This window comes from Ammospiza nelsoni, chromosome 12, assembly GCF_027579445.1.
Source record: "Ammospiza nelsoni isolate bAmmNel1 chromosome 12, bAmmNel1.pri, whole genome shotgun sequence".
Classification (NCBI taxonomy): domain Eukaryota; kingdom Metazoa; phylum Chordata; class Aves; order Passeriformes; family Passerellidae; genus Ammospiza; species Ammospiza nelsoni.
The window spans coordinates 8,888,070-8,911,842 of NC_080644.1; the positions used below are offsets into that span (position 1 = coordinate 8,888,070).

Sequence of the window (23,773 nt, forward strand, 5' to 3'; positions counted from 1 at the left end):
AGAGCCTTTGTCTGAGCCACCCAATGTGCCCTGTCACCACCTCTTACACCTCCCTGTGCCAGCCACTGCACACCTGGGCAGCACTGAAACCCAGGGCATGCTGCCAGTACAGTGCTGGGGGCAGAGAGCTGTGTGCAGGGCCCCAGGGAAATGCTCCCAGGTCAGCAGCCAAACCCTGTTTTTATTTCATGTACACTCTTGGCAAAACAGAATATTTTGTTCTCTGACCAGAACACAGAGCTCTTCTCATGGAGTGCTGTGAATTCCTGCTGCTCTCAGACAAAGTCTCAGTGATGCTGCACCTCCCTGACCCCAGGGTCTGTGGCCTTGGGAAGAGCTGGAATAGATAAATGGCACCATGTCTGAGGGCATGGGAGAGCACAGGACACAGACAGCCTTGCTGGGCTCATCCTGCCTGTTGCAGAGGTCAGCTGCTGCACAAGAAGGCATCTGGTTACACATGCTCCCTTAATCATGGAAAGCAAGGAAACTTGACAAGAGGTTAGGCTGAATTTTTTCCCAACCATAGGTAGAGCATGAGTGTATATAGAGAACTCTGGAGGTTGCAGTCCTTTGACTCACACAGAGGATTAATAACATGAGTTGGATCCCTCACTGTTCCAGAGCAGGAGTCCTCTTTGCAGACTTTGTGGAATAAAGTCATATAAAAGCTCATTTAGCTGAGAGCACAAGCTGGAATCAAAATATTTACTTGTCTGCTGCACATGGGCAACAGGAATCCTTGGCTGGGTGCCAGCCACCGGTGAACAGTCAGCTGTTGGCTGGGTGGCTCTGGCATGAATTAAACACTGACAGAGATGACTGTTTGCTTCTCATTTATCAGCAAACCCCTTTGCTCTTCAAAAGGGAGCAGCACAGCTGCCAACCCAGCCTGCTCCTTGATTTCTTCCAGCTCCATTCTCTGTCAGAATCAGAGGGACAAAGGGAAGAAGTTCCTGTTTGTGAACCTCAGGACATCTCCTGCTTACCTGCCAGTAACACCTGAGCAGTCGGTCATGATCAGTTCAAGCAATACCTTTCCTACTGCACCTTCTCATCCTGACAATCATTTTTAGCTTTTTCTGTATATCTGACCCTTCCTAGCAAGCAGGATGAACCTATTTAATTAACACTTGCATGTTGTTCCCCCTCTGAACACACTCTGAGCTCACAGAGAGGTTATTCATGCTGTGTCCCAGACAGGAAAGCTCTTACCACAAGGGATGATTTTCTGATGAAGCATGTGCTGGATGTGTGACCTTTGTGGGTTTACACTGGAGAAGCTTCTGGAGTCCTTTAGACAAACAAAGCCCTGAGCAAGCAGGATTTATGTGTGTGTTTTGTAGCCTTTGTGCCCTGAACCAGCGGCCGTGCTTGCTCCTATCAGCAGCAGGTAAAGTGCTTCTTACAGAGAGTGTGTGAGGGACTTTGGAATGGGCTGTGGGACCTCTTGGGAAAAATGAGGTGCAGGCAGTCTGTCCCTGCCTGGGGATCTGACTTGGAGATCTGCTCGTATTTGTCTCAGCTGCAAAGAGGTAATTGTCAAGTGACTTTTCTCTTGTGCTGTCAAGTGACTTCTTTTGCAAGAGCCTTTGGACAGCAGGGATTTTGCAGAAATGAAAGATGAGAAGGTGCATGTCTATGATGGGCTTCCACCAAAGCCTTGGAACTGGGCTTTGGGGACTATTAAACACAAAATTCATTTATTTTCTAAATTGAAGTGGTTCCCTAGGGAAAAATAAAAAAAAAAGTTGTGGGCTGAGACTCCCACATATCTAGCTGGGACAAACCTTTTGGAGATGTTTGGCACAGAGGCAGAGGAGATAAGGTCAGTGGAAAGAAGTGGCTGGGAAGGGGGAAGGGATGAGCTCGTGGAGTGAAATTGCCCAGAAGCAAAGCACAGCCACTCACTTTGCAATGAAAAGCTTTATCATCTCTGCACAGATTAGTGCAGCTAAAAATAGCTTCAGCTCAAAGTAAACAGTTTTCTGAGTGTGCTCTGCCCTGCTGGAATGCCAGCCCCGCACAGAGCCACGATGGAGCAGCCACAGCCGTGTCCCCACGGTCCCAGAGGGGCTCCCCCAGCCCTGTTAATAGGGGTGACCCTGGAGAGGGTCACTAATGAGTTTAGCCTCATTACAAGCTTTTCTGTGTTTCACTTGTTGAACCTTTCTGGATGAGCAACTTCTACAAAAACAAAATGGGTCTGAACACGGGGTAATTCATTCAGACATCCCAACACCCACCCTCCTTCCCTAATCAACAGCAAACTGTGTCCCTCCCTTGACAGCAAAAAGAGTGGCTTGTCACCAAAGCTGCTTTTACTTGTTGGCTTCTCTTCTCATGAATCTCCAAGTGAAGCTGTTGCTTGATGGCTTAAGAAATCCACTCTTGCCTTGGGAAGCTCAGCACATCAGTGAAATATGTTCTGTGGGGGTTTTTTGGAACAAAAATAGTTTATTTATTTAGAGTATTTATTTTATGAGAGGAAGTCTGGAAAAAAAAAAAACAAAAACAGGTTGTCCCATTTTTTCCATGCGTGTCTTGTGCCATTCCACATTTCCTTGCAATCTTGATGACATCAAGTGACACAGGGACCTCAGTGCCTGGGAAAGGCAGGGGAAGCTGCTCTTACGTGGGGAGGCTGCGTGCTGCCACCGCACTGCTCTAACCCTGGCAGCTCGGGCTGCTCTTCTCGGGGAAGCCAGGCTCAGGCTGTGAAAACATTCGGGTCAGAGGCAGGTCAGAGCCTTCTGAAGTGACAGCCTGGCTCCTTGGGCTGCACAGCTTCCCAGAGTGTCCTTTGTGCTGGTGTTTTCCTTGTTGGGCAGGCAGCGTGCAGTCCCGCACGGCAGCGCTGATTTACATTGCACCCTTGGGGATGCTCTCACCTCATTCTGACATTTTTCCTCTAAGATTGCTTTGGTTTTGTCCCTCTCCCAGCTAAAGGTAGACAGCCAGCCTGCAGGGCAGCTTCTTGCTCTTCCCTGAGTAGCAAAGGTGGCACCCACAGCAGGGGCTGCCAGCCAGCACAAGCCCATCCTTCCCCTGGGACTTTGCTCTCTGCATCCCACTCTGTGGCACAGAACTAAAAAGTTCACAGTTCACTGCTGAGCAACTGCAAGGTCAAAAGCAGCAGAGCCAAACCTCCAGTTGTCCAGAGTGGTAATGGCATCACCATCGATCCTGGGCTACGCAGGACAGCACAGGATGAGGCAGATGGATACAACAACCTCACCAAAACAAACCTGTGAGTAAAGCAGGGGCCACTAAAGGCTGATTGTGGCTGCAGCTGAGTCAGTCAAGGCTGTGACACCACCCATCTCACAGGGTGAGCCATGCCAGCAGCTCTGACATCTGCCCATCACCTTGGGGTGAATGGTGGAGAAAGCAGCAGGACAAGAGATGAGCCTGGAGCAGCCTGGAGCACTGTTCTGGAGCCATGTCCTTGCCTCATCTCTCCCTCTTCCTGCTTCCTCCTGCCCTCAGTTTGTCAGAAGCTGTGCATTGCCCATTTGGATGCTCATTGGGTACATGTGAGAAATGAGGTTGAGAGTTGGATTGCTTTGATTTTAGCCAGAGACTACAGAGTAGGTGAGAGTCTCCAAAAGAAAAGGGAAAAACCCTAAGGAAAAAAAAAAAAGGGAAGAAAAGCACATTCTTACAAATTTCCAGCAGCTTTTATTGTGAGCATAGGCATCAGCTAGAAGTTAGGGTGCATTATTGTAAAATGTCAGCTTTTACTTAAGAGCAGGAAGACTGAGTACAGCCATGCCTTTTTATCCTAATAGATAAGGCTAAGATTTCAGGCAAACTTTTTGGCATCGTGCGACTGCCACCTCTTTTCCCACCTGCAAAAGAAACACAGTCTGTAGAAAAACTGAAACTGCATTTTTTTACTTAAAATGAGTTTTGATGGAAAATGTTTGAGTAGTCCTTGCAGGGGATGGTGTTAGATGAGAAAGTCACTGCAAGGACACACAAGTGTGTGCAGAAAAGGATGGGCTTTGTGGTAGATGCTCTGGGGGGCTTGTTTCCAGGACCACACACAGGACTGGGAGCTTTGAGCAAGACGAGACATTTCTTAATTTAGAAGTACATACACTGAGCTCTTTGCTTTCCAAAGGACTGGGCTGTTGCCATTGTTCTTTGTTGTCTGCCCTGTAATGGTTCTGCCCACTTTCTGCCAAGAAAATGCCTGGGTGACTGGGGTAGCACTTGCATTCTTACCAGACTTGGCCTCCAAACCCTGTGCTCCAAGTGTTAGTGTGGAGCTATAACCTTCTGGATCCCTTTCAAATGTCAGCTGGAGTAAAGGGAAAACTGCAGCCTTGGCCAGACCAGCCCAGCAGTCTCCTGAGGCTGTGCTGGCCCTTCTCCCTCCCTGGCAGCTCGTGGAGACAGACAGGGCATTGTGGTGAATCCCTTGCTACTGCTTTTGGGTGAGCAGCAGCAATGTGTGACTCAAAACAGCTGGAGGGAGATGAGTTCTGCCAGGCAATGCACCTCAGGAAACCAGGTGGGCTTCTTGGGGCTGAACTGAAACTGAGCTGAGTCAGGAGGCTGCACCAGGTCGGTTTAGGGATGCACAGAGCATTGGGTGTGTTTTGCTCTGCTGAGGTCCACTCCCCTTCATCTGTGCCACAGTATTGTCATCAGGGCGTTTCCTGTGCTGCTTGCTGCTGTTGTTGGTGCTTTTATCTCTTCCTCTGATCCTCTGGGTATCTTTCACAGCAATCACCACGTTTTTGGCCACACACAGATTCTGGCTGGAGGTGGTGATGGCAGCAGAGGTGGAAAAGGTCCAAGTGTGCAGGGTGGTGCCGGGGTGGGAGGGGAGGCTGATGCTTTTCACCTGGCACTGGGTGGCTCTGGCTCCCATCTGTCATGGGAGAGCTGCAGGAATGCAGAGATGCAGCTTCTGTGCCTGCCTGGTGCTAAGTGAGACAGTGAGTTGGGAAAGTGCTCCTGGCTCACATCACTCACTTTGCATGCAACCTGAAACAAAAACTCGCCCAGCTCGACTGGGGGCTGGATCCATTCCTTGGCAAACACCCTTTGTGCTCCCCAGCTGAGTTGCGAGGACCTGAGTGTCTTAGGGCAGGGATGGAGCAAATCTTTCACTCTCTCAGCAAAGCTATTAGCACTAATGAGCCCTGTCCCAGGCAGCACTGTGCACATTCCTGTGTGCTCACACACCTTCCCTCCACTCTGGTGGGGCCAGGCAGGAGCTCAGGCCCACAGGATGACTGCAACCTTGATTGTTTGGTTTCAGCCACCCAGCGGGGTCTGCAAGGCTGCTGGGACACCAGGAGGTGATGCCAGCTACAGGGACATTCCTCAATCTATGTGGTACCAAGAGCATCCAAAATTTCCTTTTCTCTGTAGTGACCTCGAGCTCCCTGAGAACTCTCAGGGTGTGTGGGAGACAGCAGGGTGCTACAAAGCTGTGTGTTTTAAATGGGGTACTGCCTTTGCACCTTCCCCCTTAAATCCAGGTGCTGCCACCAGCCAGCTCTGCACTTCACCCCCAAATACAGTCAGCACTCAGGGGCAGATGAGCTGAAATACTCCTGGGATTTACTCCATGGGAGGCAGAGGAGCAAGAAGCACTCCAGAACAACGCAGAGCTGGGATTTTCTTGGGAGGCACAAAGGTTTTTCTTGGGAGGCACAAAGGATTTTCTTGGGAGGCACTTTCACCGTGCTACACCTGGTGGGATCGCTCAGGCTGCAGGGGTGTGATGGTGTCTCTGGCCATCCTGGTGGGGAGGATGAAGGGTGGGATGCAGGTGGGACCCCTGGGCGAGCAGCAGGCAGGAGGGAGCGCCCGGCGGCAGAAAGCCCAGCGCTGAGCATCGCGGGGAGGATGCTCGGGCACACGCAGCTGCCGGGGGATGGGGTTACAAGCCCAAGCTAAACAAAGATCGCTGCGAAAAGGAAACGGATCCCTGCTGCCGACTGTAAGGTGGGAGCCGAGCGGGAGCCGCTTGACATCATCGGGCAGAGCATTGGATTACAGCAGGCAGGGACTGACTCCGGGGAGGAGAACACGCCCCTTGGCCCCACAAGTGCAACTTCATTTAGCAGCTCCCGGCAGAAGGAAACTGCGAGTCTGGAACCGGCTGCGAGGCTCCCGGCCGGCTTGGCAGGAGGGCAGAGAGGGCAGGAGGGTGGGATCCAGCCGCGATCCCCTCATCCATCCATCCATCCATCCATCTATCCCCTCCTCGGCGTTGCGACCGCGGGCTGGCAGCGCCGGGAGCCGGGGCTGTAAGTGGGGCTGTGCTGGGGCGGGAGGTGACAGGGACACCTGTCCTGGAGGGCAGCCAGGAGCAATTCTGGCCGTGCCACCAGCGCGGTTTGTTAGGAGATTCGGTGAACTTTTACCCAGCCGACCGCGAGCAGCGAGGGGTTTGGAGCCGGCAAACCGTGGGCTCAAACAGCAGCGCTGCATCCCGGGTTTTGTGCTGCTGGGAGGGAGAAGCCGCTCGCAGGCTGATGGAAGGGAGGCGGCGGCTGCTCCGCTCGGAAATAACGCGGTTCTGCCAAGGGGTAGCGGGGAGAGAAGGCTCAGAGCACGGAAATCACAGAGCACCGTGGATGACTGACCCCCGTGGGGATTTCTGGCCTCATTTCCTACATGTGTCCGCTTGTTGTGAGCGGTTTGCCGGAGGGAATCCCTTCCAGCACGGGAGCTGCTCTGTGCTCGCATGGGAGCGGGACAGGCACCCGGGTCCGTGCTGGGAGAGAATCAGGGAATCACCCCTCGGGATGTCAGGGAATCCATCCCTCGGGATATCAGGGAATCACCCCTCGGGATGTCAGGGAATCCATCCCTCGGGATGTCAGGGAATCCATCCCTCGGGATATCAGGGAATCATCCCTCGGGATGTCAGGGAATCCATCCCTGGGGATGTCAGGAGCCGGGGGCTGCCCGGACTCCCCTCGCAATTGCGGAGCTTTGGGAGCGTGGCAGCAGGAGCAGGCTCGGAGACTTGCCGGCATCCGGCTTTCCAAGCAAATGTTTGAAAAGGCAAAGACTCGGGATAAAAAAAGAACTGCTGTGTGGTGGTATTCTCAAGAGGCTTTGCAAATTCCTCCACCTCGGAGCTGTGTGTCTTTCCTCCCTCTGGATTCCCCATAGCAGCTGGTGGCGAGCCGTGGTGGGGAGCTTTCACATGCATGCAATGCCTCGGCCCCAAAGGCGTGTTTGGGAAATTTCCCACTGCTTGGAAGGGGTGAATGGTTCTGCAGACCAAGAGCCAAGCATAGCTGTGAACGCAGAGGCAATGCCCTGGGTGGCCGTGCTGGTGACTCAAATGGGAGGAGGACACGCTGGGGTCAATGAGCACAGACAGCCACAGCAGGGATGCTGCTGCCATGCAAGGGTGAAGGGACATTTGTGGGGTGGGTATGGCTTGATTGGGTGGCTGAGACTCTCCCATGGTGACAGCCCCTGCAGCTCTGGGCTGTTTGCTCAGCGCGCCTGGCTTGGTTGGCGTGGGGCAGTGCTTGGCTTCAGAGACTCTTGGCTGGAAGGAACCACCCTGCTAATGTGTGGCCACCCTGCTGAGAAATTGCCACCTTTCAGCTCTTGTGAGCAATGGTGTTTCAGAAGGAAGGATCCATGAAGAGATCCTCAATGGCTTTTATTATTTTGTAATGCAGATGCAGGTTAAATGGCTGTTTATAATCATGGATATACCATTAGAGCTTAATATACCTTGGGCACAGAACACAGCATTGAGTCCTTCAGACAGAGTTCCATGGGGATGTGAGCACCCCATGCCCTTGTTTTGGGGGACAATTTCCACAGAGTGTAGACTCAGATGCCTTAGAGAACTGGAGAGCATTGGCTACAGCACATGGGCAGCTTGGCCATGAAGAGATGAAACCCAGGAATGTTCACAGCTGTGCATCCTCCAACCACCTGGCACTTCTGTACCAAGGCTGGTTCTGAGGGGTGTACAGGCTCATGAGGAGCTAGGATGGGGAGTTTTGCTTTTTCCTCTCATTCCAAAGAAAAATCAACGTAATTTTGATCCCACTCGGAGGAATACCCACAGGCACACAACCTTGCCACCCAAAATAACCATGGAAGACGTTTTCCAAGCTGCTAACATTTCCTGATCTCCCACATTTCAGAGCCGGTTCCTGCAGCACACTACTGTGCATTAATGCCTCCAGCCTGTCTGGGCACCCAAGCACAGCATCATTCCTGTTTTACATGGGTCTCGCACAAAGCAGATCCTTTCCCTGCGCTCACACAGGTCTGTGGCAGAATGGGGGATGAATCTACAAAGCCAAAAGGAACAGCAGAAGGTTCAACCTGGTTTTTTGTTTGCCTGTGTCACCCTGTTCTGATTGCTCCCATTTTAACATTCCATTTGTTTCTCCACACCATTTTTCTTTAATGTCACCAAAGCTGTTTATATGGACTGAACTGGAAAATAAGTTTTCCATCACAACACCCATTTCAGAGAGGATGAGAGGGGAAAAAGCCCATTGCTTCTAGTTGTCTTTTGCTTAGAACTAGAATAAGACAAGTCATAAGGGAAGCTGCTCCCCAGGCTTGCCAGCAGCCAGGGAGAAGGGAAGGTTCATGTCCCAAGCTCCTCATGGTGGCAGTTAGAGAGGCTGAGGTCGCTCCTGCCTGGAACCTGCAGCACAAGCAGGAAGAGCAGCAGTTGGACTATGAACTGCCCTGGGCCCCGCTTCAAAACTCTCACTCTCTTTGAGCCCAAGGCAATGTGTACTTTACACCACTCATTTCTGGTTTCCACAGTGAGCTCCCCAGCACTTCCCCTCCCAGGAGAGCCCTCTGTGCCAGGTGCTCTCTGCACAGCTCCTCCCTGCAGGCGCAGTGCTGGTCGCAAGCCCTGCTGGGGAACTCCCTGGCGGCACCAAAATGCCATTTCTGTTGATATTTGCAGTGATGTCATAAGCCAAACATGTCCCCACCACAGCGTCACCAACTTTACTGGAGTTACTGTTCCCACAAAGTGTAATTAATCTGTGGTGCTCATTGCCATGAGATACCAGTGGAGCAAAGAGCTCTGAAGGCATTTTAATGGACATCAGGTAGTTATCTCAGTAACAAAACAATCCTGGCTGTGATTAAGAGGACATTGCACTGTAAGGATTGTAACACCTCCTGGTTCAGAGTCATTAGTGACTTATGGAAGGCATTCCATTACAATTAGAGGTTTTCTTGTGTGTCTGAGGCTGGGGATGCCAGCTGCTGCTGGAGACACTAAATGAGGCAGTCTGGCTGCTGTGGGAGGGCCAGGCTGCTGCCCTGCTCAGCCCTGCATGCAGCCTGGTGTTTACCCAGCAGCCAGGAGACACAAGGACAACCTTCTCAACCTTCCCTCTGCTGCTGTCACCTTGCTGGGAACCCAGGAAGGGTTTCCTCCCTGGATCAAAGCAGCACCACAACAGCTGTCGTGTAGAATAGTCTTGGATTCTGCCAAAAAAACATTCTGGGGTGGGTTTTTTTGGAGCGTGCATTCATTTTGAATGCTGAGACAACTGAGGTTGTTCCATGTGTTTGCTCCTTTTGGGTAACAGCTGATTGCCGTGGAGGGAATCTGAACCTCAAACATGTGAAACGTGCACATCGAATAGGATGAGAGAAAATGGTCTTAAGTTACACCAGGGAAAGTTTAGGTTGAATATTAGGAAAAAATTTCTTCACCAAAAGGGCTGTCAAATACTGAAATAGGGTGCCCACGGAAGCAGTAGAGTCACTGTTCCTGGAGATATTAAAAAGATTGTGGATATTAAAAAGATGTAGGGACATGCCTTAGTGGTAGACTTGATGACCTTAAATATCTTTTTCAATCTAAATTATTCTATAATTCTATGCTGATTCCCTTGTAATTCATCCTGATGGGCTATGGATGCCATCTAGCCAATGATCCTTTCCACTAGAGTCTCAAAATAATCCACAGTACCTTGATGTGTTCCAGGACTAAACTACAAAACAACGTGTTCTTTAACAATTCCCTGTAGCCCATCCTTAGGTGGCACCAATCCATGTGCCACCATAAAGTTCCAAACAGCCTGGCCTTTGTGCTGAGGGGCCCATGGAGCTCTGCCCATCACCCTGGGAGCAGCAGGACCAGGTGAGGCAGAAGGGGATGAGCCTTTGGGGATGGAGCTGCAAATCTGCCCAAGCAAGGGCTGTGAGGAGGAACACCTAGGTAGAGCCAGGCCTGCAGGGTTGGAAAGCCAACACCAGCTGCTAAAGAGTTTTTGTCTCCAAAATCAGCTGTTTTTGAGAGAGAAAATGGGAGTTTCCCATCGTGTCCCATCACAAACAGTGCTGCTCAGTGCTAACTTCTACTTGAGAGCATCATTGCTGCTCCAGTTTACTTTAAGCCTCTCTTGGCAGGGGCCCACGTGTTTGGAGATATTTTGCAACACTGCTGAAGTGCAGGAGGTTTAACTGTTTGGGCAGTGGAACACACAAGCCAGGGCAGGAAGGCAAAGGAGGAAAATAAAGGCTTGTGGGTTTCCAAAGCTGTGTTTCTTCCTTCCTGCTTTTGTTTGGTTGTGTGGTCTCCAAAAAGGGCAGTGCATATTCCCAGAGTTGTGGGAATGCTGTTTCTTTTCCGGTCCAGGGTTTCCAGTAAGCACTTTGCTATAAATGGGGTTAAGACTAACAAAAGTTTATTGTTAAATCCCTGTGTCTTTGTTTAGCTCCTGTCATGATCATAATTAGCATTTTCCACTTCTGCAAGCCTGTCATCTGCAGAGCTGAAAGTGCTTTAAAATATTTGAAGCATCTAACAGGGGGAGGGAGTATTAATAGCTCCATTTAACAGATGGGCAAACTGACACATAAAAGCAGCAAGTGCCCTGTCCTTGAAGCAGGGCCAGAGCCAGCAAGTAGTCAGCTCCAACTACAAAGTTTTGAAAGTGGGTCAAAAAAATAAAGAGAAAGTCTGTGGATCTGTCCCAGTTTGGAAAATGATGGGAAATAGTTCCAGTCTCAGTGGTGCTCAGCCCAGATGGACCAGACAGATGAACTGCTGGATGAGCTACTGCTTATATGGTTAAGTGGCTCATCTCTTGATTTCTGTTCTGCTAACATTTCTGCTCTGCTAACATTTCTGCTTTGTCCCTGGGACAAAGGGAAAAACACAGTCCATGATGTTCCAAAATAGTCAGAAAGCTGAAACAGCTGCTAAAATAAGCAAGTGTCCTGTTGGCTGGGCTCTGCAGGTCAGGGATTGCAAAGCACCCACAGATGTTGAGGCCACAGAGGAAATGTCTGAGCAGGGCCTGGGGACAGCAGGAGGAGCTCAGCTGTGCACAAACAGCAGGGACCCAAAGGGCTGGACACAGACCCAGCAGAGCGACCAGAACCAGATTAAACTTCCCCTTTCATCTCAGAGGAGCTGATATGGGAGTTTCACTTCTTTAAAGAGCTGCAAACCAATATTCATTCATGGTCTGGAGGCAGCTGCAGTGCAGGTCAGGACAGGAGCTGTGCCAGTGCTCCCAGCACCTGTGGGAGGGCGAGGAAAGCAGCAAAAGCAAAGAGGATTTCTCTATGCTGGACTTTCCATGGGCTTTGACACAACAGTCCAAGTCCATTAGCTCAAACCCTCCTGAGGAGGTGCCATTTGAACACAACATCCCAGAGCCCCTGGGCTGCTGTGCCCCCCAAGCCAGGCTCCATCTGAGCCTGCTGGGCAGAGCCCTGGCACCCCTGTGCTGCTCACACAGCAGCTGAGCTTTGTGCTTCCCAAAACAAGCACACATCATGTTTTCTTACTTTTTTTTCCCTCCTTCTTTCCCAGAAGCTGTTGTCCTGCTGTGCATGAAGCGTGTTTGAAGTCATGTCCAGAAGGAAAGTCCTCTAAATCAGGTAGGGACTCACACTATGGCTCATAAAGCTTTTATTCACAGGGAAATATGGCAAACAGAAATGGGTTTTTTCCTTCCTGTAGCATTGAGTCACTTGACCTCCCCTCTGTATTCTGAATTACTAGATGCTAGAAAGCTGCTAAGAGGAAAAAATTACCAACAATTCTGCTGTAATTATTTTCCTGCTGTATTATCCACGTGTCCTTGTACCAAGCCACGTTGCAGCTGTGACTCCAGGCAGCCACAGTGCCAGTTGTGCTCCATGGCCTCTCCCTGCCAGTGCAGTGCAAATCCTGGCAAAGGCTGCCCAGATGCTTTGCAGGGCAATGTTGTTTGGATGTGAGTTCTGTTCTGTGTGTGAAGTTAGCCCAGCAAATCCAGGGAACCCCCAAAGCTGAACCTTTCCCAGCTCCTGCAGAAATGGCAAATCCTCTCTGTGGTTTCACCCGTGGCTCCTGCACTCAGAGCATCCCCACTGTCCTCAGATATGGCACTGCTTTCCTTGTCCTCTGCTGGCCTTTGCACAGAGCTGCCAGGGCTGTTTTGGGTGGGCTCTGCAGTGCAGGAGCTCAGGACTGTGGTGCACACAGAGATCCCTCCTCTTGCAGGTGTCTCAGTTCATCTCTCCATCCAGCACTTCCCAAATGTGCTGCACACACCCTGTGTCTGCCAGGCTGCACATGAAATACCTGGCAATTGATTTTGTTGGGAGCTTTCCCTTTCCTGAGGCTGGCAGTGATCACTGAGCACCCCCAGGGCAGTGCTGCAGGCTCATCTCCAGCAGCACTTGTGCTCAGGTTTGGATGTCACATCCCTGGGGACTCAGGCAGAAAGGTTCACCCTGCCTCCAGGGAGGGTCAGGAGCTGCTGGCACCTGGCACAGCTGTAAGGGAACTGAAATCCATCACAGAAATCTTCAGCAAAGGAGGGTGCAGGCCTGCAGAGCTTCCCCTGCCCAGACAGGGCTCCCAGCAGGGCAGCACTGCCAGAGGGGCTCCTGATTCTGTTGGGTGACAGAAGCCATGGGGCCACCTGGAGCCTCAGCCACCCCTCAGTGCCAGCCTGCTCTGAACCCCAGCACTCCCCTTTTCTGGGGGAGTAGCCCCAAAGCCAGATCTCCCCCATCCCCCTGCCACAGCCAGCACTGCCCCAGGGTGGGGGTCCCTGCAGTGGAGCAGCTACACAGGGCAGCCAAGCCCAGGGAGCAGAGCTGAGCCTGGCTTTGCTAACCAGCTTCATTCTGTGCTGACAGACACTCTTAGGAGGTGCCCTGGTTATTTTTAGGCACCTGGGAGCTGCCAGGGCACCCCAGGAGGCTCCACAGCCTTTCTGTCAGCCCCTTGCACTGCTCTGAGTCAGGAGGGCTCTCTGGATGCTGGATGCAGATTCCTGTGGGATTGTGCAAGCCCCACCGAGGCTGTCTCAGCTCCAGGCACCCTGAGCTGAGCAGAGCTTCCCCAGCCAAAGCTGCCCAGTCACAGCCCTCACAGCTCCTCCCCAGTCCTGCAAGCCCTGCTTTCCCACAGCAGCAGATCACAATGAGCTGGACTACATGGCTCTGCTTCATTTTGGGCAGAAAAATAAGGATTTATCCTTGTTTGCCTCTGTACTTGCAGAGAGGTCTCCCTCAACCCAGAAACAGAGCTACACCACCAAAGGCTGCTGTGGCTTTGCCTTCCTCTCACATGTGCCAGAAAACAGCCCCAGCTGCATCTCCTCAGCGCTTGTCTGACTCCTCCTTACCCTGCAAGGTCTTGGGGAGCTCGTGCTGGGGTTGAGCATCCCTGGGCCAGGAATTCAGGTGGGGCTTTAGAGGGTGATGCTCACGCAGAGGTTGGTGCCTCTGAGCTGTGGGACTGCTGGGGATTCTCCAGCCTTTGAGGTGGAATCCAACTGTTCATTTCCTTCATGAGCAGTCTGGAGGAGGGCAGGAGCCCAAGCCTGAAGGGGATCCCCATTGCACAGGAGTTCAGCCCAGGGCCTGGGTGTGACAGGGTGATATCACAGGGGGATATATATATATGTATATATACCTGGGACCTGCCTGCCACAGCAGCTGGGGGGCTTCTGCAGCTGAAGGACCACTGGCCTGTGGCTTGTCTGCTTTGTAGCTTCAGGCACCAGCAGATCTTCCACATAGATTTTTGTGTAAAAATACGTTGACACATAAATGCAAATAAGTAAGAAATTGTGAGAAAATAAAAGTAATGGAGAAGGGACTCAAAGCCTCAGACTCCTTAGAGCTTTGAGAGGGGACAGAGGGTGCTGTGGGTGTTCATGGCTGCTCTGGGTGAGGATTTGGCTCTCTTCTCTCTGCCATGCAAAAGCCACAGCTGTGTCCATCCAGTACAAGCCTGCCTTGGGGGTGAAAATGGAGAAAGGTGCCAGCCTGCCATGTCCTGAAGGCCTGCAGGGGCTCAGGGTGCCTTATCCCCACTGTCACCCATCCCTCAGAGCCATGGGTGTCTTTTGGAGGGAGCTAAACCAGAGTGCCCACATTCATTAGCACCTTGAGGCAGAGAGATGGGAAAAACAAGCTCGACCTGGGAACAAAACAAAAATACAACTGCTGTCAGGGCAACTGTCTCCAGATGCACAAAGAGACCAATTATTTCCATTAATCAACTTAGCTAGAAGCTGCAGAAGAGGCTTGAGCTGTAGTGAGGGGAGGGAGGAGCAGAGGGGCTCCATCCAACAGTGATTCTTCCCATGGTGGAGGATTTTTGGAACAGATCCTCAGCCCCTGTGCCTTGGGGGGACTGACAGAGGGGTGGTGCCTCCTGCAGGCATGGGGGTGGCCAGGGCTGGGCACTGGGCTGCCGGATGGATGGATGGATGGATGGATGGATGGATGGATGGATGGATGGATGGACGGACAAGCAGGCAGTTCTCTCCCACACCCTGATGCTAACAGGAGTCCACTGGGGCTGAGCATTGCCCTGCTGCCTCCCCGAAGCTCCCCCTGTCCCCTGGGGATCAGAGCAGAGCACACAAGGGCTCGCCCTGCCCCATTCCAAGGCTCAGCTGGGAGTTTGAAATCTGGCTGCAGCATTTCTTACATCAGTGGGGAGCCAGGCAGTGGCTGCGGGGATGTGGGACAGCAGGAGGTGCCTTGGGACAGCGAGGGCTCTGCAGTGGGGGGCTCTGCTGAAGGCCAGGAGGGAGGGGAAGGAGTCTGGGGAGCTTGGCAGAGCTAAATACAAAGTTTGTGAAGTCACAGAGGAGTCAGTCTAAGCGTAAACTTAAACACGGGGCTTAGCAATTGGTTATCAGTTCTACAGGCATGAAATGATCTTTATACTGTAAAACCAGGCCAAATGAAAAGAAGTAATCTATTTGTGGACACTGAACCTCAGCTGTATCTGCTCTCCTCCTGAAGGAATTAAAATTTTCCAGCAAGTCCTAGAGAATGCTGGAAGCTCTGTTCCTGCAAAGCCATTGCAGGGGCTGGAGCAGCTGTGATGTCTGTCCTGGCTGAATTTATCATTTCTAGTGTAAGAGCCTGAGGGTGCAGAGTTATTACAAGGAATCCCACAGCAAAAACCTTCCATAAATACAGATGTGCTGGATGTCTCTTCAGCACTGAAGTCTGGTGAGGTTTTTCTGTGCTATTCCTGCCTGGGCAGAAGCTGCTCAGCACAGGAGATGGACGTGTCCTGGGACGAGATCAGGCTGCTGCCCTGCTCCTGTTTCCTCAGCAAACCAGCACAGTCAGAGCTCAGGAGTTTGGAGCACGCCAGTTCTGGCCAGTGAGACCCCTCAGCACCAGCACACAGGGCAAACAGGAAAGCAGGGCAGCTCTGGTGCAGACCCTGTGCCCAGCCTCACACAGCTTGTTGCAGCCAGGCTGGGCTCCCAACAGCACCATCTTCATCCTCAGCTGCATTTCAGCTCAGTTTCTGGCCATGGATCTGAGCTGTGGTGCATAGGGATCATGAGACATAAAGCACAGTCACAAAATACCTCAATAAGCCCAAAAACCCCAATAACCCCATTACAGAGCCCTGGCTGGAAATACCCCAATAGCCCCATTACAGAACCCTTCCTCTCTGATCCACACCCCCTCATGCATGTTCCCAGACAAGGCCCAGTGGAAAATTTGCTGAAATTCCATCTGGATCTTGTCAGACAGTTGGTGGAAACCCCCTGACCTCAAGTGCTGCCTTCAGCCCTGCAGGATATTTTTTTCTGCTCGCTGGATGTGACTGTCCCAGCAGGAAACCTCAGAGCAAACCCCCAGGGAGCACAGAAATCCCGGTGCTTCCTTCTCTGTGCTCTACCAGGCCCCCCTCTTCGGTAAACCATCCTGCACTGTAAATATTTTAAAAGCCCAGCAGGGCTGGTGAGTGTTTTGCTGTTGTTATGGATCCGGCCCCAGCAGGAGAGGTCTAAGAATAGTCCCTGCACCGTGGAATGAAAGGGCAAGGGGCACCATGAGCAGAGCTGCAAGGAGGCTGCCCCACTCCATGCCTCGCTGGTGGGATGTGATGCTTGAGCAGAAAAAGGGGTCAGATCTCCGTTCCCAAGCAGAAATTTGGAATTTTACCCCAGATTTTGTTCAGCTTTGGGGCTTTACGACTCCAGGAGTTTGGAGAGTGTTAAATCCACTGATTATAAAATCTGCCCCCACTTTCCCAGGTTTACTGCCCAGGAACCATCAGGATTGGTGCCAGTGGGAAGAGGTTAAATCCACCAGGCAGGAGGGAGAGCATGTCCTGGGCTGGGCTCTGGGATGTGGGAGCTGCCTCCAAGCAAAACCTGCAGCTCTTGGTCCCAGCTGCCACTGGAATGGGCAGCACGAGGCCAAAGCTGGGCTGCAGCCCCCTGGGAAGGGCTCCTGAAGCTGGGAACTGCCTGAGGGCGTCCCTGTCCTGCCTCAGGTGTCCCAGGGACAGCACAGCACGGAGGGCAGGGCTGTGCTCTGGATGTGCCAGCAGGGGCCTGAGCTGCCCCAGGGCTCTGGAGTGTGCAGAGAACAAGGTGAGAAAGGTGAGAGGGGCCGAGCAGGAGGCACAAAGCAGGCAGGGGGAATGGCTGAGTTCAGCCCAGCCTGCTGATAGCCAGCACCCAAAAATAGCCCTTCCTGGCAATAAGGAGGTTAACCTAGACAAGGGACAGATGCAGGATTGTGTGAAAGGGTTTCCTTGTGACTGTAGCATCCACCCAGCCCCAGGGATCAGCCCTGGGCACTGCTGGGGTGGCAGCGCTTGGGCAGAGCCCTGGGCTGAGGGTCACCTGCCAGGTGTGCCCAGGTCACCTCTCTGCCACTCTGACCTTGTGTGCAGGAGCTGTTTTGCTGCAGTCCCTGACATCTGTGCTGAGAAGGAGGCAAAGGGGACACAGGAATTAAATACAGGCTTGTGGAACCCAATGGGACATGGAGCTGAGCCAAAAGAAACGCCTCAGTTTATTCCACCAAAAGGCAGAGGAAACATTTAACCCTTTAAACTCTTAGCACCCACCTTCTAAATGGGCAAAACTCAGCCCCAGAATGGGTAGGGCTGGTTTAGCTGCAGCCCCCAGGGCTGAGCCAGCTGCTGTGTCAGCTGCTGGGTGATCTCCCTGGAAAATGCCAGCAAGCCCAGGTGCAAACCAACAGCAAAACCACTCAGGAAGCCAAGTCCCCACCAGCAAAGCCAAGACTACTACAGCTCAGAATTTTTAGTACTCACATGACACCACAGAAAAATAAGTCCAAACCAAAGAGCTTGGCAGATGCAGGCTCAGGAGCAGAGGCAGCTCTGGGGACACTCCTGGTGGCAGTGGCAGCTTGTGAGGGGCTTCTTCACTTGTGGCCAGCTGCCCCAGGACAGGCAGCAGCACATCCCCATGGCAGAGGGGACACTGCCTCCCTCCAAGCAGCAAAGATTTGAGGGATGTGCAAGAGGCAGCAGATCCCAGCTTCCCTGCCCCATCCCTGCAGGCTGGCACGCTGTGCTCAGGGCACAGGGGCTGTTCCTGTTACACCAGCAGCAGAGAGGGAAGGGAGGGCAGGAAAGGACCCTCTGAATCACCTCTGTGAAGAGCCCTGGAAACCTTTGCACGTTGTATGTGTGTGCCATGGGATTATTCCTGCAATTTCAGGCCCATCTTCCTGTCCACAGGAGAATGAAAAACCCAAGGTGGGCAGCCAGCAGGTGATGCAGCTCCCTTTGCACCCTGTGCCACCCCGACTGCCCACAGTGACACAGGCTCAGGTGACACTGAATTATGTAGATAAGAGGGAAGGTAGTTCCTTTGCAGCTCCTGAAAGATGTTAAAAGCAGTAACTGAGTGAAAACCCACAGAACTGGGGTTCTGTGCCTGGAATTATGGAAATGCTGTTTGAAAAGTCGGGTTTTCCTATCACAACTGCTCCCATCACCCTCTCAGCCCAACAGCTCCTGGAGGAGGAGGCTGGAATCTCTCTGCAAGGGCTTTGAGAGCCACCCACCTTGAAAATCCCGGGGGAATTGCTCAGATATGAAAGTTTCGCTGTTAAATCTGCCCGTCTCCAGCTCCTTGCACGGAGAGCCGAAGGCAGGAGCCCTCCCAGGCACTGAAATAAATAAATCCCATGCGCCATCTCCCGGCCACCGAGCCGGGAGCCAGAGCTGCACACTGCTGCTTTCCGCCTTTATTCAGGATCCCATCCCTTTCCCGTGTGAGGGGAAATTATTGTATTAAATACTATTATGGCACAGCACTGCCAGTAATAATAAGCCCCGTGTTTAAGATTAAGCTACCGTTGGCAGCTCCATCAAGGGAAAATGCTGCATCCCTGGGCTGGCTCCTGCTCCCCAGCTTGGGCAAACCTGCTGGTCCTCCCACTGGGACCAGGGCAGCAGGACTCTGGAGCAGATCAGCTCTGGAGTGCTTGGAGATGGACCTGGGATTGTCTGGATCGTTTCTAGGGAAGCCTCCCCAGTCCCTATGGGCTCTCCCTGGCAGCTGTAGAAATTCAGCAAAGTCTGGGCTGCAGTGACCTCTGAGAGTTTGTCTGGGAATGATGGATGCTTGTCCTGTCCTGTGTAACGGTGTTCACAGGGGTCTTAGGATGAGGGAAGAGACGAGGATCTGACTCCATGTTTCAGAAGGCTGATTTATTATTTTACGATATATATATATATTATGTTAAAACTGTACTAAAAGAAGAGAAGAAAGGATTTCATCAGAAGGCTGGCTAAGAATAGAAAAAGAATGATAACAAAGGCTTGTGTCTGACTAAGACAGTCTGGACAGCTGTGCTGTGATTGGCCATTAATTACAAACATCCAACATGGGCCAATCTCAGATGCACCTGTTGCATTCCACAGCAGCAGATAACCATTGTTTACATTTTGTTCCTGAGGCCTCTCAGCTTCTCAGGAGAAAAAATCCTAAGGAAAGGATTTTTCATAAAACATGTCTGTGACAGTCCTGGGGGAAGGCACTTTGCTCACTGAGCTCATCCAGAGTAGGTGCCTTGTCCCAGGGATGGAAGGAGGGAAGATGAGGAAAAACATCTGGGGCATCTTTTCATGGGGCAAATGATGCAGCTTTTCCCTGGGTTCATCTAACAGGAGCTAGATGGATGCCAAGTCTGTACAGGAGGCAGGTGGTCACAAGAATTGTTAGCTTTGGGGAAACAGGATCTCCTGCAAGATCTGGGTGGGCCAAGTCCCACATCCCACCAGTGAGCTGGGGCCAGCACTCCCTTAGCTGGCAACCACTCTAGGAGAGGAGTCCCTGGGGCTGCCAAAACATGCTGTATTTCTGTGGGGTTTTGGTTCCTGCACCCTACTCAACTCAGGAACAGAGAGAATCTGACCTCTTTTATCCCAGTTATTGCATCTTCATCTGCATCTCCTTTCTACTGCCTTGACATTAAAGTGAGGAGTGTGACTCCTGTTCAGGCTGGTGCCTGAATGTGCCAACAGATTACCCTGGCAGAGAAATCAATATCAAGCAGGATTTGTAAAGGAGGCTGAGCAAACTCCTCTGTGGGTCATTAACTGCAAGGCACAAAGGCAGTGAACGTGCATTAAATGTGCATGAATTTGTTTTCACTGCACACGAGCGTTTCTAATGGGGCCTGCTCCAGGCACTGCCAGCAATCAGCAGGGCTGGAGGCACATTTCACAGTGATCAGAGGCACAGATAAGACAGCAATTAATTTCTTGATTCCATGCAGTAAAACTAAGTGCCAAACAGGAGCAGAAACTGAGGGCTCCAGGTTTCCTGTGCAGAGGCAGTGTGTGCCAGCTCCGTGCCCAGCAGCCAGGATGCCCACAACACCATCCTGCACTCTGTGTGCTGTGCAAGTGCTGGCAAGGGGAGCCAGCAGCCAGAATGAAAACCCAGCAACTTAAGGATTCCTCAGCTGCACTCAGAGCTGGCTCACAGCAGAGCTGGCATGTGACAAGTGGCTGCTCCGGGCCTTTCTTGGTGCTGTGCACTTGGCACTGGCACAAATCTGGAGTGAAGGGATCCAAATGTCTCACAAGAGGGCTGATTTTCACATGGTAAAGTGTTTATCTCACAGCAGTCCAGCCCAGCGCTTCTTCAGTGCCATCCAACAGCCAGAGGAGGCCAGTACTGCCCCAAGCCCATACCTATAAAATATTCCCTGCTCTCCTGACTTTCCAGTGGGTATCCATCATTTCCCATTACAAATTCAGGTTGGATCACCACCCCCTCCCCCAAGCAGTGAGCCAAATTTGGCCTGAGTTCAAGGCTCCTGTGGCATTTTGAGGAGGAAGCAGGGCTTTCTCTGTAATGCTTTTCCTGTAGGGAAAAGCTGCTGCAAGCGACCTCGTGTGCCCAAAGGAGAAGGCTGGAAACTCCCAGGAGGGACAAACACCCTGTCTGCCTTGGCAGGGGGAAGGCAGAACAAGGCAGGAATCTGGGATGGGGCCCTCCTGCCTGTCAGAACCCAGGACATCCCTCTGGCTGCCCTGGGTGACTCCAAACCCTGGCAAGGGGCTCTGAGACCTTGGCACGGAATCAAAGACACCTGTGCCTTTGATTTTAGCCCATGGAGACAATTACCAACTTTATATGAGGATTTACAAGCCACAAGAGTTTGAATAGAATGATAGTTAATTTGTCACTGAGTGAAAAAGTAGAATTTTGGGGATTTAGAATGAGGGTTCAAGAGGCAAGATGGAGGAATCTGGGCATGTGTAGGGGGATAGAATATAAGAAAATAAAGATAGTGTAGAAAGTAATCTCACCCCTAAGGAGTTGCAGCTGGGCCAATTGTCAAAGATTAGGAGCAGGCCTGACTTTAACAGGCCACAGCTGTACCCAATGAGAAGAAGATGCTATAAAAGAGTGGGGTGGCTGGGTGAGATGGGTACTGGGGTTAGTTGGTTGCTTTGTGAAGAGGAAAGAGTCAGTGCTCTGAGGAGCTGTCCATGAGAAACATCAGGAAGGTATGAAACTTTTGTGATAAGGAGACAACAGTATGGAACCCCTGCAATATGGTGACAACAGGTGTGTTCTGTTCTTCTTGTCCTCTGTCTTCTGCTGTAATGGTGACACTTCTGGATTGGTTTAGAATAGAGACAGACTGTCTAACATAGGTGATAGGTATTGGAAAATTATTGTAAATAAAGTACATGTAGTTCTTAACATTAAAAGCTAGCACCACCCCAAGGGTGTGTCACAAACTGACAGATCTCAGCAGGTCAGAAAAAGAATGGAATAGATGAGAGAAAGCAAAAAACCTTGAAAAGTAAAACTGAGGCATCTCAACATGGAGGGAACCATGCTGAGCATCCTGGCCCTCACAGCTGTGTTTTCTCCACAGCATTTTGCAAGTGAATAGAGATGCAATGGAGGTGGAGTCCAGCACCTACACTGACTTCATCTCCTGTGACCGGGCTGGCCGGAGGAACGCTGTCCATGACATCGAGAGAGAGGCCACCACCATCAGCATGCGCCAGCTGAGCCAGGACATGGGGGAGCTGGCTGTGCAGGGAGCAGGTGAGCTCACACACACACAAAAAATCAATGTTTAAATAGCTCTGCAGTATTTCAAATAACAACAGAAATAACTTTCACACCAGCAGCCACGTCCAAATTCCCCTCTGCAGCCCAGATGTAGCAGAGGCATCACCCTGCTGGCCCTCAGGCTGTGAGGAGCTTCAATCCTCAGTCCAAAGCTCTCATTTCACTAATGAGCAACACAACATAGACTGTCACTGTAGAAGGGAAACTCAGTTTTCCCCCTTACTTGCTTAATTCTCTAGCCTACAACCTGTAACTATAAAAAAACTTTTAATACATTCATTACCCCAGCTGTATTTCTTTTAGCATGGCCATACCAGCATGTGTCCATCCACCCATCCACAGTAAGCACAAATTGGAGCTGCTTTACCAGAGCAGCTCAGGCTCTGCCAGGCTGTCAGGAAAACACTTATGGAGCACTTGAAAGTTGGGCAAGTGCACATCCCTACCTTGAGGCTCCCTCTCTGCATTGTCAGGTGTGTTGAGAAGTGGTTTTACTCCAGGAATGTGGAGGGAGAACCCAATATGCTTAATCATAGAATTATAAAAGTGGTTTGGAAGGGACCTTAAAGACCCCCTGCCATGGGCAGGGACACCTTCCACTAGGCCTCCCAGTGCAATCCAGCCTGGCCTTGAACACTCTCATGGATGGGTCAAGTATCTGGGCACAGGAGGGGAGAGATAGATCTTCAGGTGAAAATCTTTTGTCTCTCTGGATGAAATCAGCTGTAGCAATCACTGATGGCTTCAAGTGTCTTCAGCAGGGTGTAACTGTGCTTTCTTCCCAATCCTCCCTTCTGCAGAAAGCCAAAGAGATGCCAGTTCTTCTGACAACGACCCTGGAGCAAGACCAAAGGGGCAGGAAAGCAGCCCCTCCCCATGAGAGCAAAAAGGGTGTGGGATGGGCAGGAGGAGGGCCTTGCTGTGAACATGAAACAAGGATTTGTGGAATCTGTGGACAAAAACCAACCTGGAACAGCAAGTTGTCTGTCAAATGCCTCTGCTGGAACCGTGCTTGTGTAGGGAGACACAAGACACTTGCAAGGACTGGCACCTCCAAAAGACTTCTGCCCCCATCCCTAATGGTTTAGAGCAACACTGCCATGGTTGTAGTGGTATGAGCCATTCTCAAGATGCCTTAGCTGCAATTTTCTCTTAGGGGAAAAACAGTTTCAGTAATAATAGACACACCAGATTTTTCCTGTCCAAGGTACCTTCCTCCTTTGCAGATTTAGACTATTATTTATTCTGTTTCCATAGGTTAGAAATTTAGATTCTTGGTTTTTCTAAGCCTCACCCTCATCTGGATCTTAGACCTGGCCTCTGGATTGTCCACATGGCCCCTCATCAGGGTGGGCAGTGGGGAAAGGACCCAGCCTGTCCTGCTGCCCTCATGGCAATACCACTCACCTGTGCTGCTGCTGCTTAGCATCAGGAAAGGACCAAAGCACAGCTCTGTGGGGATCAGCCCCACCTGGAGACCCAGCAGCACCAGCCACAGGCATCTTCTTCAGGTTTGAACACTTCAAGATGTTATTAAGGGGAGGGGAGAAACATTTTGCTGGTTTGACTGTTGACATTCAGGCTAAACTTTGCAAGCTGTTAGCTGAGATGATCTCTGGTAGGATCTCACACCCTTCTGTCTTTAAGGAGACATGTTTTGTGTTAAAGATGGTTTGATAAAACTACATAAGTTGTTGGAATAAATGACACAGCCTTCAAGTACTGAAGGTGGTTTCTTTCTGTCTGGATGTTTCTTCTTCCTTTGTTTTGCCTTCAGCTGTGGGGTGGTTTCACAGGGAGACACAGATCTGTGCAAGAAGAATCCCATGGATTTGGGTCTGTGAAACCCTATGGCTTTGCAGCACATGGATGGAGGCAGATGTAGCTGGGCACAGATTATAAAAGTCTGCCCCCACTTT

General features: G+C 51.3%; 1 protein-coding gene across 4 annotated transcripts; it reads left to right on the forward strand.

Moving 5' to 3' along the window:
• The first annotated feature begins 6,067 nt into the window (after nt 1-6,067).
• Nucleotides 6,068-23,581, forward strand: PKIG (cAMP-dependent protein kinase inhibitor gamma). 4 transcript variants are annotated; one of them, XM_059480775.1, is made up of 4 exons: nt 6,068-6,272; nt 11,813-11,880; nt 21,652-21,827; nt 22,655-23,581. In XM_059480775.1, exons 3-4 carry the CDS (start codon nt 21,677-21,679, stop codon nt 22,732-22,734), a joined length of 231 nt encoding a protein of 76 aa, XP_059336758.1. In that variant the 5' UTR covers nt 6,068-6,272; nt 11,813-11,880; nt 21,652-21,676; the 3' UTR covers nt 22,735-23,581. The 4 variants fall into 4 exon arrangements, with proteins under 4 accessions (XP_059336758.1, XP_059336759.1, XP_059336757.1 ...); XM_059480776.1 differs by having other exon boundaries at nt 6,144-6,272; nt 11,816-11,880; XM_059480774.1 differs by lacking the exons at nt 6,068-6,272; nt 11,813-11,880 and adding an exon at nt 21,189-21,335.
• The last annotated feature ends 192 nt before the right edge of the window (nt 23,582-23,773 follow it).

Bases quoted from the DNA above. Each gene is read 5' to 3' on its own strand.
- PKIG (XM_059480774.1), top strand. From the start codon at position 21,307: ATGGAACCCCTGCAATATGGTGACAACAG. The intron at 21,336-21,651 runs GTGTGTTCTGTT...TTTTCTCCACAG, and splicing joins CTGCAATATGGTGACAACAG to CATTTTGCAAGTGAATAGAG. The intron at 21,828-22,654 runs GTGAGCTCACAC...TCCCTTCTGCAG, and splicing joins GCTGGCTGTGCAGGGAGCAG to AAAGCCAAAGAGATGCCAGT.